The sequence below is a fragment of the Mauremys reevesii genome, linkage group 14 (genome assembly GCF_016161935.1).
Source record: "Mauremys reevesii isolate NIE-2019 linkage group 14, ASM1616193v1, whole genome shotgun sequence".
NCBI lineage: Eukaryota > Metazoa > Chordata > Testudines > Geoemydidae > Mauremys > Mauremys reevesii.
This window is the reverse complement of record NC_052636.1, coordinates 2,450,617-2,468,094: the sequence shown is the minus strand read 5'-3', so window position 1 is coordinate 2,468,094 and position 17,478 is coordinate 2,450,617. Positions and strand designations below refer to the sequence as shown.

Here is a 17,478-nt window from a genome sequence, read left to right as displayed (position 1 = left end):
ACTGGGGGCTGAGGGCTGGGATGGGGCTGCATGGGCAGTAGAACGGGAGGCAGGTTGGGACCGAGGAACCCGGGGAACATTTCAGTCCTTAACAACACAAAACAGAGAAACGCTCCCGAATCTCCGCCAGGGAATTACCATTTCTGTGCAGAAAGCTAAAGGTTGTAACAGAAAGGAGTGAAACCAAATGGCCACACGATGGCGCCAGCAGCCCAGGAACGAAAAGCCCCAGGATTTGTGTGTGCGCCTGGGCTCTGGAAAGGGATTTGGTTCCACTCACTGCATTGCTGTGGCTGGGAACATCCCAGGAATGAGCCAGGTCACTGACCATGACACCGGGTGTGAGGAGGCTTTAATCTGATTCCAGCGGAATAATGTTTTCACACCTGAGTTATTAGCAGCAGCTTCCCAAGGGCAGTTCCAGCTGGTTCCTCCCAGAGACGGGTGGTCGGGGAACAGGGAATCTCTCTGGCTCCCACGGTCAGTTCTCCAGGCTTTCTCCCTCCCTTCCCCACACTATCACAGGCCCCCACTAGTAATGAACTAATGGATATAAACTGGCCATCGACAAGCTTAACCTTGAAATTAGGTGAAGGTTTCTAACCACCAGAGGAGTGAAGTTCTGGAACAGCCTCCCAAGGGGAGCAGTGGGGCAAAAACCCAAAGTGGCTTCAAGACTGAGCTTGATACGTTTATGGACGGGGTGCAGGAGGTTAAGCCAGATGATCACGATTAAATTCTGCCCTTAAAGCCTCTGAGTCCAAAATGGAGAGGAAGGTAAAGGAAACATTTAAAAAAATAAACCAAACATTGTAATGCCAGGTTGACTCCAGCAGCTCACTGTATAGTCCCGCCCCTTTCTTCCTCCACTGGGTGTTGAATGACCTGCTGGGATGTGGGACATTAATTCTCCCGTTCCACTGATAAACTGATACAACGGGACTGAAATTAAACCAATTCCCGGCCAAGAAAAGGGCACAGCCCTGCATTGGCCAGGAATCGAACCCGGGTCAACTGCTTGGAAGGCAGCTCTGCTCACCACTATACCACCAGTGCATCTGGCAGGAGGGTTTCTCCCGGGTGCCACTTATGCCGAAGGACTCACCCCCACAGAGCTCAGCAGCTGGCCAGACAGGCTAGTGGCAGCCTGTGAGCAGAGACAAGTTCCTAGAGTAACTGATAGATGGGGACATGCAGGGCGGGCTCCAGGCACCAGGGAAGGAAGCAGCTGCTTGGGGCGGCCAATGGAAAGGGGCGGTAGGTCCGGGTCTTCGGTGGCGGGTCTCTCAGTCCCTCTCTTCCCCTCCGAGCTGTCGGCAAAGAGGAAGAGAGGGACCGAAGGACTCGCCGCCGAATTACCGCCGAAGAATGAAGCGGCATGTTTTAGCTGCTGCTGAAGTGCTGCCAATCGGCTTTATTTTTTTTTTCCGGTTCCCTACCTGGCCAGGTTTATTGTCAAACGAAGCACGGTAATAGTTCCCCGCAGACTCTACAGGACATACTATCAATATGCGCCCCAGACAATACACCGGCTGTCAGTGGCGGGACTCTCCGCTGCCCCCCAGGCCAGACAAAGACACCGCCCCAGGGGTGCATTCTTATACACAGGGACAAACAAGTTACACATCACTTTCTCAAAGTATCTGTTGCTGAAAACCACATGTAGTGTGGATGTGTGAACCCCAAAGACATCAAACATGAAAGAAAAAACACAAGGCCAGTTTTGGGGAGGATTCCAGAGCCAGGCCTGAGGGTTACACAGCTGGGCTCAAACGGAACAGGGGCATCAGCATCTATAAAAATAACTGGTTGCAAAATTTAAATTAAATTAAGAAACCAAACCAAACCGAAAAACCAACCCAGAAAAGCTCCCATCACACATCCATCACCATTGTAGATTTTGACATCTCCTGCCTCATGTGACATCTTTGCTTTGCAAACAAGAGACCTGGAGAACTCTGTGGCTGTTACCCTCTAACTGTCTCAAGTAATTTTCCTCTTAATAGAAGATTTACAATTTATCAAGATAAATTCCATTTGAAATAGAAATAATTACGGTCTATACTGGGTCTCTATTCTCACACATGCTATTTCTCTCACCTGTTCCCCACTCTAATTCCTTTGGAGTGAGGGTTTAGTTTCAGGATTAGCCTCCATTTCCTATGTAGTAGGAGGGGGCAGGGAGAGAACGAGAAGAAAACCTGAATTATATTGTAACACTGACAGTTATCACGTAATCAGCCTCTTCTGTGATACTAATTAACTTCATGTTTAATTTCATTGTCGCTGGTACCAACTTCTTCAACAATTACAACATATAAACCCATAGGGCAGTTTTCTCTTAATTCTCATTTCCACCCAGTGAGCTTTGTGTGAAGACACATTCTACAATAACCTAGGAGCCTTCCATTTCTGTGAGTTCATTTCTCCCTGGGGCTTCTCCCAGAAGTGTGGGGGGAAGGGGTCTCGCACGACGTGGGAAGGCTACATCATGAGAAAAACCACCTGTGCTCTATTTTCACACTTGCTAATCCTTCACAGTAGCAGCAGGTGGAGAAGTGATACAAATGCATCAGACGCTAGAGCAAAACTAAGACACCAAACCACAGACTCTGGACTCCGCATTCATGTATCCTGCAGTCTGAACTTGGAATCTGATACATTCCCTCATTGGCTACCATCATTTGCCAGCATGGAAGTGCTTCTTGTCCAACAAGGCAGCCAGATTGGGACCCGTGGGCATGGAATGGCTCTGAAGCAATCAGCTGTTTCTCTCTGTGCTTCATGAAACTTTGGATCCAAATGGTAAAAGATGGTTGTGCCCAATTTAATCATGGCGTCCTTCAGGAGTGTGACCAATGCCACTTAACTAGGGAGCAGGTTCTAAAGATAGTTTACCTGGGCCACAGAGTCACCGCAGCTTCCATCTCTGGGGTGAAAATCAACCACCACTACCTGCAACTTCTACCTGAGTTCCTGTCACACCTTTGACGTTACTTGGAGTAATTTGACACTTCTCTGGTATAGAATTCCTCAGCAACCGCACAACAGATCAGTAGCGATAGTGAGGTACAACTCCCCCAACTATGATCTTTTATGTCTTTAATCTGGTGCCACAAATTTAAATTAGGGAATAAATTCAGGTGCAGCTTAGAATCCCTGTAAGACACCAAATGTCAGGTCTCTATTAAAAATAGGCAGCTATATCACATTCAACAGGGATTTCATTTTCTACACATTTGCAGCATCTCCTGGGGGGGAGGTGAAGGGAAATGTCATTTCCATTTTCCCATCCCTACCTAGACAGGGATTGCATTTCCCAAATAATAGGCAACATGCAGCTGATTAGGAAGGAGATATCTTCACGGGCGACCTCCTGCAGGACCCGGGCCACAACTGCTTTGGGAGCCCAATGCCTGGGCATTTTGCTTAGTTCCAAGTCATTTAGGAGGGAATCCTCTTCCCAGCCCTTTAGAAAAAATATTGACCTAACCAACTGAACAACAGGGGGACTGGGATGGTGATGGGGAATAAGGGAATCCCTCTGACTTACCCTATCTTCCTCTGCTGTTACAGAGGGTGACATGACATTTTCCACTAGCCCTGCCCTGTTCCTGCTCTTTGTTATAGTTCAATATATTTTATGTGATGGAAAATGGTAGTAACAATATCTGCTCTGTAGCACAACCTGAAGCAACAGCAGAGCAACTGGGACTGAAACAATTGGTTTCCGAAGGGGGAACTTGATAACTAACAATTGCTCTGAAATGGGGGAACAGTATAACCGTGAAGCTCAGGGTTTGTTTAGGTCAGGTCACGGGGAAAGCTAATGCCAACCCCTGCACCTGGGCTGCCTCTGCTCTACAACTATAATTGTCTTTTTACCCCAAGATCACTAACTTGAGCGGCCAACGCCATGCGCAGCCCTAGAGGATGTCAGGCACAGGTAGTTTTTTGCCTCAGGGTACCCCACCTGGAGCTGATGACATGGGTGGCAAGTTTGTAAAAATTTTGGTGGTGCCCAGAACCCGCCCCCCAACTCCGCCCCCCCAAACTCCGCCCCCACCTGCCTAAGGCTCTGGGAGGGGGCTTGGCGGGGGAGGTCTGGGGTGCAGATCCTCGGCTGGGGATTAGGGTGCAGGGTGCAGGCTTTGGGACGGAGTTTGGGGTTGGGAAGGGGTGTACGGGAAGCGGGAATGATTTTGGGGATAGGAGGGAGTGCAGGGTGAGGGCTGTGGGGCTGTGTATGAGGGGTACATGATGCGGGGGGGCTCAGGGCTGGAGCAGAGGATTAGGGTGTGGGGTGAGGGCTCTGGCTGGGGGATGAGGGGTTCATGATGCAGGAGGGGGCTCAGGGCTAGGGCAGAGGGTTGGGATGTGGGGTGAGGGCTGTGGATGAGGGGTTCATGCTGTGGGGCTCAGGGCTGGAGCAGAGGATTAGGGCGTGGGGATGAGGTTCATGATGCAGGAGGGGGCTCAGGGCTAGGGCAGAGGTTTGGGGTGGGGGGTGAGGGCGGTGGGGCTGAGGATGAGGGGTTCATGATGTGGGGGCGCTCAGGGCTGGGGCTGAGGCTTAGGGTGCAGGGGATGAGGGGTTCATGATGTGGGGTGTGGGGATGAGGGGTTCATGATGTGGGGGCTCAGGGCTGGGGCTGAGGATTAGGGTGCAAGGGGATGAGGGCTCTGGCTGGGGATGAGGATTAGGGTGAGGGGGGATGAGGGCTCTGGCTGGGGCTGAGGATTAGGGTGACAGGGGATCAGGCCTCTGGCTGGGGCAGAGGATTACGGTGCAGGGGGATGCGGGCTCTGGCTGGGGCAGAGGATTAGGGTGCAGGGGGATGAGGGCTCGGGCTGGGGCTGAGGATTAGGGGGGGTGGGGATGAGGGCTCTGGCTGGGGATGTGGATTAGGGTGCGGGGGGATGAGGGCTGGGGCTGAGGATTAGGGTGCGGGGGGATGAGGGCTCTGGCTGGGATGAGGATTAGGGTGCGGGGGGATGAGGGCTCTGGCTGGGATGAGGATTAGGGTGCGGGGGGATGAGGGCTCTGGCTGGGGCTGAGGATTAGGGTGTGGGGGGATGAGGGCTCTGGCTGGGGATGAGGATTAGGGTGCAGGGGGATGAGGGCTCTGGCTGGGGATGAGGGTTTGGGGCATTGGAGAGGCTCAGGGTAAGGGCAGCCTGCCTTGCCATTAGTGAATGGCAGGCGCTAGGACCCTGGGGCAGCAGACAGCAGTTCTGCTGGGAGCCCTCCGGCAGCACAGAGCAGGCAGGGGAGAGACGCGGCTGCTTTCTGTCAGGCAGGGACACGGCGCGGTGCGGGGGTGGCAGGTGGGGGCTGAGACCTGCTCCAGGCAGGGACGTGGTGGGGGAGGGAGGCCCACAGGGGCCGGGGCCCGATCCAGGCAGGGCTGGGGGAGAGACCCAGCTCCAAATATTGCTGGAGCAGGGCCCCCGGGCCCTGAATATTCCTGGAGCCCGGGCACCACACACAGATATAACCTGCTGCCCATGGCTGATGAACATTCCTGGCTGGAGGGACACACACTCCTACGACTCAGAAGGAAAGGAGTTGATAGGAAAGATCACAGGACTGACCCCAAAGAAGGGTGAGCTGCAAAAGGCAGAAGCAGGCAACTCATCTGGGGGAGCTGAGAGACCACAGTGAAGATGGTGCACAGATCACTAGGTGAGAATTAGCAAATGTGGATTCTCTGATGTGAGATAAGGTGTGAACGCTGACTAAAGCTTTTCCCGCACTCAGCGCATCCATAAGGTTTCTCACCCGTGTGGATTCTCCTATGTCTGCTCAGGGCAGAGCTCTGCTTAAAGCTTTTCCCGCACTCAGAGCATGTGTAGGGCTTCACTCCTGTGTGGATTCTCTTATGTATGATAAGGTTTGAACACTGACTGAAGCTTTTCCCGCACTCAGAGCATCCATAAGGTTTCTCACCTGTGTGGATTCCCTGATGTCTGCTCAGGTCAGAGCTGTGATTAAAGCTTTTCCCACACTCAGAGCATGTGTAGGGCATCTCTCCTGTGTGGGTTCTACGATGTGTGATAAGGTGTGAACGCTGACTGAAGCTTTTCCCGCACTCAGAGCATCCATAAGGTTTCTCACCCGTGTGGATTCCCTGATGTCTGCTCAGGACAGAGCTGTGATTAAAGCTTTTCCCACACTCAGAGCATGTGTAGGGCATCTCTCCTGTGTGGGTTCTACGATGTGTGATAAGGTGTGAACGCTGACTGAAGCTTTTTCCGCACTCAGAGCATCCATAAGGTTTCTCACCCATGTGGATTCTCCTATGTGCGCTCAGGGCAGAGCTGTCCTTAAAGCTTTTCCCGCACTCAGAGCATGTGTAGGGCTTCTCTCCTGTGTGGATTCTCTGATGTGAGATAAGGTTTGAACGGTGACTAAAGCTTTTCCCGCACTCAGCGCATCCATAAGGTTTCTCACCCGTGTGGATTCTCCTATGTGCACTCAGGGTAGAGCTGTCCTTAAAGCTTTTCCCGCACTCAGAGCATGTGTAGGGCGTCTCTCCTGTGTGGATTCTACGATGTATGATAAGGTGTGAGCTCCAATGGAAGATTTTTCCACACTCATGGCATGTGTAGCGTCTCCCTTCCAAGTGGATTCTGTCACGGGTTATAAGGTCTGAGTGGCTACTGAAGTTTTCCTCTGGCATCTGCTGCGTCTCACAGGCTTTTGCTTTTTCTGGGAGTGCACAACTCCTGGAAACATTCCCTTTGGATCTTCCTGATAACGTTCCATGTGGTTCTACTTGCTGAGCATCTTCCTGCTGGAGTTTCTCATTCTCACTCACCATCCCATCACCTGATGGGAGACAGAGAGAATCCAAGCATAGGTCACTCCCTGTGCCAGAAAGAAAGGAAATGTCAGAGAGAGGAATGGAAAAAGGGATGAAAAAACCAAAATATATATGGGAGAGATCAAACCTCTCAGGAGCTGATTTTCCCCAAACCCTTCCCCAGAGGAGAGAGGAAGGGATCAGTTTTGGTCTGTATCTCACGAGAACACTCAGGGGAAAGCGAGACTGGGGAGGGACCTGCTGCCAGTTGTCAGTCAGGGTAGGAGGGAAACCATGAGTGACATCTGCCATAATGATTCCACATCTGCAGGGAACAATCCTGAGCTTGGAGAGCTCACAAGGTCTTTGTAGGGCATCCCAAATGTTTCCTGCATTCCTAAACAGTTGTTGAATTGGTTTAACCAAGTCCTCACCTCTGCAGGCAGCTCTCGGGAGCACTTCTTTCTCAGAGGCCTGGAGGTCCGGGACCCACGGCTCTTCCCCTCGTTCCAGCTGCGAGATCACATCAGGTTTGGAAATTGGAAACCCTACTCCAGGCAAAGAAAAGAAGGGAGGTCAGTGGAATTTGTGGGATACTCGTCACAAAGAATATTCCATGGTTGTAATCCCTGCTCATTTTTAAGCAGTAGAATACCAAGGCCAGCTTCCTTGGCTCAAAGTGGCAGAAGAGTTAGTATTATTATTATAAATCATCCTCTCTGGCAATAAATCCCTTATCAATGGCTGTGGTTGTCAAACTCTCTTTTCTTTATTGTCTTATCTTTATGGTCACCACTTTTACCTTGTTAATCAGTCTGGTTCTCTAATTGTTTCTATCTGCTGTAAAATTCATGTTGCTAGGTGTGAGTAAATTACGTAGTGGGATATAATTGGTTAGAGAATTATGTTAGGCTATGTTAGAATTGTCAAGGATCGGGGGGTAGCTGTGTCAGTCTGTATCCACAAAAACATCAAGGAGTCTGGTGGCACCTTAAAGACTAACAGATTTATTTGGGTATAAGCTTTCGTGGGTAAAACAACCTCACTTCTTCAGGTGCATGGAGCGAAAGTTACAGGTGCAGGCATTATATACTGACACATGAGGAGGAGGGAGTTACCTCACAAGTGGAGAACCAGTGTTGATAGGGCCAATTCAATCAGGGTGGATGTAGCCCACTCCCAATAATAGATGAGGAGGTGTCAATTCCAAGAGAGGTGAAGCTGCTTCTGTAATGAGCCAGCCACTCCCAGCTCTATTCAAGCCCAGGTTAATGGTGTTAAATTTGAAAATGAATTTTAGTTCTGCTGTTTCTCTTCGAAGGCTGTTTGTGAAGTTTTTTTGTTCAAGAATAGTGACTTTGAAATCTGTTATAGAATGACCAGGGAGATTGAGGTGTTCACCTACTGGCTTGTGTATGTTACCATTCCTGATGTCCAATTTGTGTCCATTTATTCTTTTACCTAGAGACTGTCCGGTTTGGGCAATGTACATGGCAGAGGGGCACTGCTGGCACATGATGGCATATATCACATTAGTAGACGTGCAGGTGAATGAGCCCTTGATGGTGTGGCTGATGTGGTTGGGTCCTCTGATGGTGTCGCTAGAGTAGATCTGGGGACAGAGTAGGCAATGAGGTTTGCTACAGAGATTGGTTCCTGGGTTGGTGTTTCTGTGGTGTGGTGTGTAGTTGCTGGTGAGTATTTGCTTCAGGTTCGGGGGTTGTCTGCAAGCGAGGACCTGGCCTGCCTCCCAAGCTCTGTGAGAGTGAGGGATCATTTTCCAGGATAGCTTGTAGATCGTTGATAATGCACTGGAGAGGGGCTGTCTGTGATGGCCAGTGGTGTTGTATTAGGTGGAGCCTTTGTGGGAGGTGTGGGATTTACCTGAATAGGCCTAAGGAGACAATCCCAGATCAGATATTTCGCACCCTCAATTTGAGAGACTAATGAGGAACCACAAGCGGGTGGAATACGCCACAGGATTCTGAAAGAAGGAAGTCTGGGGCGGGCTCTAGCAATTAGTTTGCTATGAAGTATCTCAGCAGTTGGATGCATTCATATATTAGAATGATTAATAAATCAGTGATGTAAATCATGAGTATTGAGGCTTGATGCTTAATTATGGACTTCCCAAAGGCCAGGTATGGTTTGGGGCAGCTATTGACATTATTGTAATCAGAGCAAAGGAGCAGATGTGGTATATCGCCATCCTATTACCATAAGGAAGCGGAGAAAATACGTCTCCTAGTGACCAGTTTTTCATTTTGTCAGGTCCCTGGGACAGTGTAAACTGAAGCAGGGCCTCCCGTCTGATGGGCTCCCTTGCGCCTCGATCCATATGGTGTCCATAGCTTGTAAGTCCGCACAGTGCAAGCCCCTCTTTACTATACTTCTCTGACTGTAATCGTTACGTGTATTGATCCTTGCCTATGATTTCAACTATAAATCAAGTGTCTGTGTGTTTCACCCAATTTCATCTCCTCCAGTAACGGTGAGTAGCCATGTACAAGGGGGAGCTGCACCCCAACACGTCATCTTATCGGTGTAAACACTGTCCAGGCTACACCACCAGCCTGTGGCATCATCAACAAAGTGCCCATGTGTGCCTGGGAAGGGGCCCTGCTCTGGGAGGGAGGATGCAGCAAGGACTCAGGGTTGGTGGCCGGGGTCGCTGTGCACAGAGATGGGGAGGTTATACGGGGAGGGGGCTAATGAGTGAGAGTCCTGCAGGATTAAACCCTGATTTCTCTTGCTTAACAGAAGTCACTGGCTGATGGGGTGGGCTCTCTGTGCTAACAGCTATTAGCAGGTCTTTCTTCTCCCAGCTAGCCAGGTAATTGGCATCAACACAAACACTAGCTTTTAACTTCTTAGCTGCTATGGATTTTAGGGCTGGACTTTGTCTTACAGAGATACCACACAAATCCAAAGGGGCTGAGGGTGAGAGCTGGCTTGCTCTGCCCTGCATCCTTAAGAGTTCAGCCATAAAACTGTTCTGCTCTGAAACACCAGTAACCCAATCTGTCCTCAGCCCCTGAAGCACAGACTGCTCACTTACAGATTCAGCATGGAGACATTTCTGTTCCAACACCTTTGTCTTCCCAACACGCTGGCCACACACAGCCACCTGGTTATACGGCTACTTAACTTTCTTAACAGCTCCTACTCCATCTGAGACCTTTTCAAAGCTGCCCACACTGGATCTCTCAAAAGGAAAGTCAGTGGATCCATTCACAACAGAAAATTTCTGGCTGTTAGGAACTGAAACTTTCTTGATTAAATCACTTTCACACCCTTCAGTTGCAGTGAACTGCTTGCACAGGCTACCATGAGGATTTCTTTCCCTATGAGCTTTTCTAAGCAGCAATTCACCCCTCTCAGAAATTCTGCCCTTCCCCTCTCCACCTAGGGCTTGCTCTAAAGGAACACTTCCCTGAGCAACCACAGACTCTTGCTGGGTCTCACTTACATCCAGAATCACCTCTGGCCCATCAGGCAGATCTCTACACAATCCCCTGTCAGGCAAACTTATAGACTTCCTAGGTAACAGGTTAGAAGCACTCTCCTTTCCCTGGCCTGGAACAAGTTCAGGAATCTTTTCCTTCTTGCTACAAGTTGTCAAACTGTCAGTAGGTAACACAATTAAATCACCTTCATGCTCTCCTTGTGCCTACACCCTTTTCCAACCACACATTAGCAACTGGCAAACTACAAGCACCAGAATCGTCTGGTCTCTGGGATTTTGCTATGGCACCAACTGGATGCAACCTAGTCACAGAGCCATTCCCCCCAGCAGACACAAACTTAGAACCATTCCCTTCCTGGGCCTTAGCTGTATTTACAACCAACTCCGAGACAACTGAATTACCCTCAACCATCACAGGCTGAAAGGCACCTTCTGTCTGCTCCACAGACACAGAAAAGCCGGAGACACATTGTCCTTCCCCAGACACACAGCTTGGGATCTCATTTCCCTTGTCCCAGCACACAGGGCTGTTGACAGACAACTGCTTGGAGACTGGGGTAGATTCCTCCATAGGCAAGTCAATACCCCTGACCGACACAGGCACATTTCCTTCACTGTCACATTTCTCCACACAGGACACAGGTAAGGGACAGGGACACTCCTCTTCCACTATCCCTCCCTTCCCAAACTGCTGACTAGACAAAGCCATCAGCTCACAAGGCTGCCTAGGCTCCTCCAAACTTTCCCTACCAGGCACATGGCCACTCCCAATGGATAAGCTGCTGCTTTTTTCACTACACTGAGCTACTTCCAGCAAATCACAGTTACCCATTTCAGGTTCACTTCTACAATCTGCACTAGCCACCAATCCATCACCTATCACAAATTTACCCTCTCCTTCCTCAGTTAGGGCTTTAACCTGACCATCTACTTTAATTTGCTGTTGAGAAACATTTTCCTCACCAATGAGATCCTTCTGCTCTTGATCTAACTCCAGATTCACTTCTGAGACATCAGACAGACATTCAGAAACTTCATTCCCAGACACACCGCTTATTTGCACAGACAAACAGCTATTTCCCACCAGGTTAGAATCCCCCTCTCCATAGCCATAGCAAAACGGGTTAAACACAGAGAACTGCCCAGAGTAATACCACATATCAACACAGTTATAAACTGGATTTTCCAGAGGATACAGTCTCTGCCGTTCTTCCACTGCTTTTTTGACTTGCAGCTGAAGTCTGGCAGTTTCTTGTTGCATCTTGTGAGTCTCCTGTTGCATCTGTCGAGTTTTCTCCTCAGCAGCCAGCAGCTCCAGACGCCCCTTACGAGCTTTTTCTTCTCTCTCAGCAGCCTCTTTTTCTCTCTCAGCAGCCTCCTTCTCCAGCTGGGCCAAGGCTTGCGTCTCTTCCATTCGAATTTCTGCCAGTTTTTGCTCATATTCAAACCACAGGCTGTCTCTCAAGGCTTGCCGTTTCCTTGCTTTTCCTGATGCTTTCTGTCTCATGGTCACTGATCTTTAACCAACCAAACTCTCAATCCCAAAGTTAAAATTTGGATAGCGTGGGGTTCTGACCCAAAGCTTAATTGACCTGGTTCTGTGGATCCTGCCGACTACGCCACTGTGACGGAGCGATTCTGGCGGGACCCAACTGAGAGTGCCAATTCAGGACCAATTGCTCAAACAGGGCAGTCACAGCCCTAGGCTGGGGTTTTTCCACCTCTAAGGCAAACCAAACCAGCCAGACAAAGAGGACTTTGGTCTCACCCCACTGGCTAACCACAAGTCACACAAGCAATTTCCTTAGACACTCCAGTCTCCCAGTATCACCACCAGTCCCACTCGTCCTGGGGATGTATGGTTATGAAAACCAACACCCCAATAAAAGAAAAAGGTTCTCTCGATCCCAAAGGACCAAGCCCCAGACCCAGGTCAATATACACATCAGATCTTACCCACAAATCACGCTGTTGCCAATCCTTTAGAATCTAAAATCTAAAGGTTTATTTACAAAGGGAAAAAGGTAGAGATGAGAGCTAGAATTGGTTAAATGGAATCAATTACATACAGTAATGGCAATGTTCTTAGTTCAGGCTTGCAGCAGTGCTGGAGTAAACTGCAGGTTCAGATTAAGTCTCTGGAATACATCCCCCACTGGGATGGGTCATTCAGTCCCTTGTGTAAAGCTTCAGTTTGTAGCAAAGTCCCTCCAGAGGTCAGAAGCAGGATTGAAGACAAGATGGAGATGATGCATCAGCCTTATATAGACTTTTCCAGGTGTAAGAATCTCTTTGTCCACACTGTGGAAAATTACAGCCAAAATGGAGTCTGCAGTCACATGGACAAGTCTCTGCATACTTTGCTGAGTCACAAGGTGTGTCTGCCTTCTCTCCATGGGTCAATTGTGTAGCTGATGGTCCTTAATGGGCCATCAAGCAGGCTAGGCAGGGCTAACACCAGCTTGTCTGGGATATTTCCCAGAAGCAGAGCATAATACAAAATACAGGTAGTACAGAGCCAATACTTATAACTTCAACTACAAAATGATACACAGACATCATAATCATAACCAGCAACCCAGAACCTGGTCTTAGACACCTTATATGACCCCCTTCACTTAAGATTTGGTGCCACTACAGGACCTTGGTTGCAACCCATGTTCTATATGGTCCCCATTTATATCAATAACGTCACACTGATACAACGGGACTGAAATTAAACCAATTCCCGGCCAAGAAAAGGGCACAGCCCTGCATTGGCCGGGAATCGAATCCGGGTGAACTGCTTAGAAGGCAGCTATGCTCACCACTGTATCACCAATGCATCAGGTAGGAGTGTTTCTCCCAGGTGCCACTTATGCCAAAGGACCGTGTGCATTTCACAGACTGATCCGGAAAGGGGCATGACACACGCATCTTTCAGAACACTGGTCTATTCAGGAAGCTGGAAGCAGGGACTTTCTTCCTGGCCCAGAAGATCACTGTAGGGGAAGTCAAAATGCCCATTGTGATCCTGGAAAACCCTGCCTACCCCTTAATGCCGTGGCTTATGAAGCCATACACAGGGCATCTTGACAGCAGCAAGGAGCAGTTCAACAACAGGCTGAGCGAGTGCAGCATGACTGTTGTGTGCTTTTGGCCATTTCAAGGCCCTGCTGGCGCTGCCTAGATGGAAGGCTGGACCTGGCCCATGGCAATATCCCTCTGCTAATAGCCATGTGCTGTACACCCCAGAATATTTGTGAAGGGAACAGTGAGAGCTTCACTCAGGGCTGGACAGCTGAGGCTGGGCACCTGGAGGCTGAATTTGAACATCCAGAGACCAGGGCTATTAGAGGGGCGGAGTGTGGGGCCAGAAGGCTCAGGGATGGCTGGAGGCAGCAATTTGAAGCTAAAAGCCACTAATATTTGTGGCTGTGCCCAGGAGCGCAGTGCTTGGAATGCGAGGAGGGGATTGTGATTGGGGCAGACGATGCTCTATAAAGGTTTAAGAGAATTGCGTGTTTCTTTGCAAAGCTGTGTTTGCTTTCAACCCAAAACTATGATTTTATTAAAAGCAACCACCGGCGGAGAGAAAAAAACACCACTTCAGCACTGTGGGGGTGGGGGAAGGGAGGGGCCCATGAGGAGGTGGGGTCCCGGGATGGTTAAAGATTTGTGTATGTCTAGGTATCATATGCAGCTTAGACTCTGGAGTGCAGTGCAGCAGGTGCTGTACTTCAGCCGGAATAAACTACAGCGGGACGGGTGTCGAGTGCCCTGGGCACTGGGCGTTGGCAGGGCTGGACTGTGATGGGGCAGGAGTGGAATGCAGCGGGTACAGACTGGATCCAGGAGGTTGATAAGCGTGTGCTGGCGGTGGCTGGGGGGTGAATGGGAAAGTTTTGCGACAGCGGCTGCAGGGGAGGGCGGTCGCGGAGCTGCTTGGTGTGCAGTGCTAGTAGCGCCTGCAGCATGCCCGCTTGGCACTCCATCAAGTTTAAAAGCCGCTCCATGGCTTCGTTCCAGCGCACCGAGTTCTCCTTTCGGTCCCTCTTCTCGCTGTCCGACCCCTCCTTCAGTTCTTGTTTTTCAGCCGCAGAGTGCGTCATGACCTCATGCAGAAAGTTCTCTTGAGTTCTTTAGGGCCGCTTGCTAATTCTGCGCAGCCGTTCAGCCAGTGATAACCCAGAGGGAGGCTGGGATCCCAAGATCATCTCCGTGCAGCCAAAATGCAGCATTTTACAGACGCAGGATTGGTTGCAGCACACAGACCACTGATGCAGTGATTTAAAGACAGCCACTATTCACATACCCATCACTAACTGGCTAAACCCAGGCAAGCACAGTGAGCCACAAGACCCCCAGAATGGTAACAGCGGGGGCAGGGGAAATCACTGTTCCAGGACCCTACTGTACACTGGGTATGTGGCTCTTGGGGAGAAACAGCACCCTAGGGGGGGCCTTATCATCATTCCTCTGCCCACATTTCCCACAGGCTGTGTTCATTATGGAAGATCTCGCTGCTGAGAGCGAGCAGGGACTCAAGGGAGGGTTTCTCCAAGACTGCAGCTTCCCCCACGGCCGTTATGTGGGTCGCCTGTGTGCAGCAACGGTCCCCACCGCCCCTCCCGCGACAGCAGAGTAGTGCAGGAAAGTTACCCTTAATGGGGCAAGAAACAGCAGCTCTGCCAAAGAACCTGCGGCAGCGGATTGCCCTGTATCTCCACAAGAGTTTCATGGACATCTCTGGCGCAGATTGCCCTGAAGCGAGGGAGTCAATCATCGCCCCGTTCCGCCGCCCAGACTGGGCATGTGGTGGTATGCCATGTGCAGCCCTAGAGGATGTCAGGCACAGGTAGTTTTTTGCCTCAGGGTACCCCACCGGGAGCTGATGACACGGGTGGCAAGTTTGTAAAAATTTTGGTGGTGCCCAGAACCCGCCCCCCCAAACTCTGCCCCACCTGCCTATGGCTCTGGGAGGGGGCTCGGTGGGGGAGGTCTGGGGTGCAGATCCTGGGCTGGGGTTAGGGTGCAGGAGAGGTGCAGGGTGCAGGCTTTGGGATGGAGTTTGGGTGCTGGGTGCAGGCTCTGGGCTGGGGCAGGGGGTGTGTGTGTGTGACGAAGTGGGACTGTTCGCACTGAGGGCTGGGTACAGATCCTAAGTATCTAGCAGCAAAAGGCCATGCAGCCAAATGCCTGAAGCTCTGTCGCCTAGCAACTGATGGCCGGGCCCCTCCCTGCAAAGGTGCTGGCTAAAGGTGTTGGAGACAAAGGGGTCAGGTGACCTCCTGGCCCGGGAAAGAAGCTGAGCAGAGAGGAGGGGCCGGAGGGGGTTGGGCAGACTGGAGTTGGCTGGGGCAAAGGAGGGGAGGCAGGGTGACCGAGCTCTGATCCCCGATGGGGGTATGGGGCCCCAAGATGGACCTAACAGGGGGGATCCGGTTATCTGTGCCTGCAAGACCTGTGTTGGACTGTGTTCCTGTCGTCTAAATAAACCTTCTGCTTTACTGGCTGGGTGAGAGTCCTGGTGAATCGGCAGGGAGCCCGGGGGTGCAGGGCCTGACTCCCCTATACTCCGTGACAGTGTGCAGGAGGGGGTGAAGGGTGCAGGCTTTGGGATGGAGATTGGGGTTGGGAAGGGGTGTATGGGAAGCGGGAGCGAGTTTGGGGATAGGAGGGAGTGCAGGGTGAGGGCTGTGGGGCTGAGGATGAGGGGTACATGATGCAGGAGGGGTATCAGCGGTAGGGCAGAGTGTTGGGCTGTGGGGTGAGGGCTGGGGATGAGGGGTTCAGGCTACGGGGCTCAAGGCTGGGGCTGAGGATTAGGGTGAGGGGGAATGAGGGCTCTGGCTGGGGGATTAGGGTTCATGATGCAGGAGGGGGCTCAGGGCTAGGGCAGAGGTTTGGGGTGAGGGCTGTGGGGCTGAGGATGAGGGGTTCATGATCTGGGGGTGCTCAGGGCGGGGCTGAGGATTAGGGTGTGGGGGGATGAGGACTCTGGCTGGGGCTGAGGATTAGGGTGCAGGGAGATGAGGGCTCTGGCTGGGGATGAGGATTAAGGTGCGGGGGGATGAGGGCTCTGGCCGGGGCTGAGGATTAGGGTGTGGGGGGATGAGGGCTCTGGCCGGGGCTGAGGATTAGGGTGCGGGGGGATGAGAGCTCTGTCTGGGGATGAGGATTAGGGTGCGGGGATGAGGGCTCTGGCTGGGGCTGAGGATTAGGGTGCGGGGATGAGGGGTTCATGATGTGGGGGCGCTCAGGGCTGGGGCTGAGGATTAGGGTGCAGGGGGATGAGGGCTCTGGCTGGGGCTGAGGATTAGGGTGCAGGGGGATGAGGGCTCTGGCTGGGGCTGAGGATTAGGGTGCCGGGCGATGAGGGCTCTGGCCGGGTATGAGGATTAGGGTGCGGGGGGATGAGGGCTCTGGCGGGGGATGAGGATAAGGGTGATGGGGGATGAGGGATCTGGCTGGGGCTGAGGATTAGGGTGAGGGGGGATGAGGGCTCGGGCTGGGGATGAGGATTAGGTGCGGGGATGAGGCCTCTGGCTGGGGCTGAGGATTAGGGTGCAGGGGGATGAGGGCTCTGGCCGGGGCTGAGGATTAGGGTGCGGGGGGATGAGGGCTCTGGCTGGGGATGAGGATTAGGGTGCGGGGGGATGAGGGCTCTGGCTGGGGATGAGGATTAGGGTGTGGGGGGATAAGGGCTCTGGCTGGGGCTGAGGGTTTGGGGCATTGGAGAGGCTCAGGGTAAGGGCAGCCTGCCTTGCCATTAGTGAATGGCAGGCGCTAGGACCCTGGGGCAGCAGACAGCAGTTCTGCTGGGAGCCCTCCGGCAGCACAGAGCAGGCAGGGGAGAGACGCGGCTGCTTTCTGTCAGGCAGGGACCCGGGACGGTGGGGGGGTGGCAGGCGGGGGCTGAGACCTGCTCCAGGCAGGGACGTGGCGGGGGAGGGAGGCCCGCGGAGGCCAGGGCCCAATCCAGGCAGGGTTGGGGGAGAGACCCAGCTCAAAATATTGCTGGAGCAGGGCCCCCGGCCCTGAATATTCCTGGAGCCCGGGCACCACACACAGATATAACCTGCTGCCCATGGCTGATGAACATTCCTGGCTGGAGGGACACACACTCCTATGACTCAGAAGGAAAGGAGTTGATAGAAAAGATCACAGGACTGACCCCAAAGAAGGGTGAGCTGCAAAAGGCAGAAGCAGGCAACTGATCTGGTG

The 17,478-nt window shown here is 51.9% G+C and overlaps 1 protein-coding gene and 2 non-coding genes across 3 annotated transcripts in view; all 3 read right to left on the bottom strand.

The window, feature by feature from the left end:
* Positions 1-17,478, bottom strand: part of LOC120381415 — a 450,632-nt gene that overhangs the window by 250,885 nt on the left and 182,269 nt on the right. Inside the window, 2 exon segments of the mRNA XM_039499603.1 lie at positions 5,703-6,549; positions 7,300-7,303. Coding sequence (XP_039355537.1) covers positions 5,703-6,549; positions 7,300-7,303 — 851 coding nt within the window.
* On the bottom strand, positions 985-1,056 carry TRNAG-UCC. The gene has a single exon. It is a non-coding gene; the product is annotated as a tRNA-Gly (tRNA).
* On the bottom strand, positions 13,025-13,096 carry TRNAR-UCU. Its single transcript has one exon. It is a non-coding gene; the product is annotated as a tRNA-Arg (tRNA).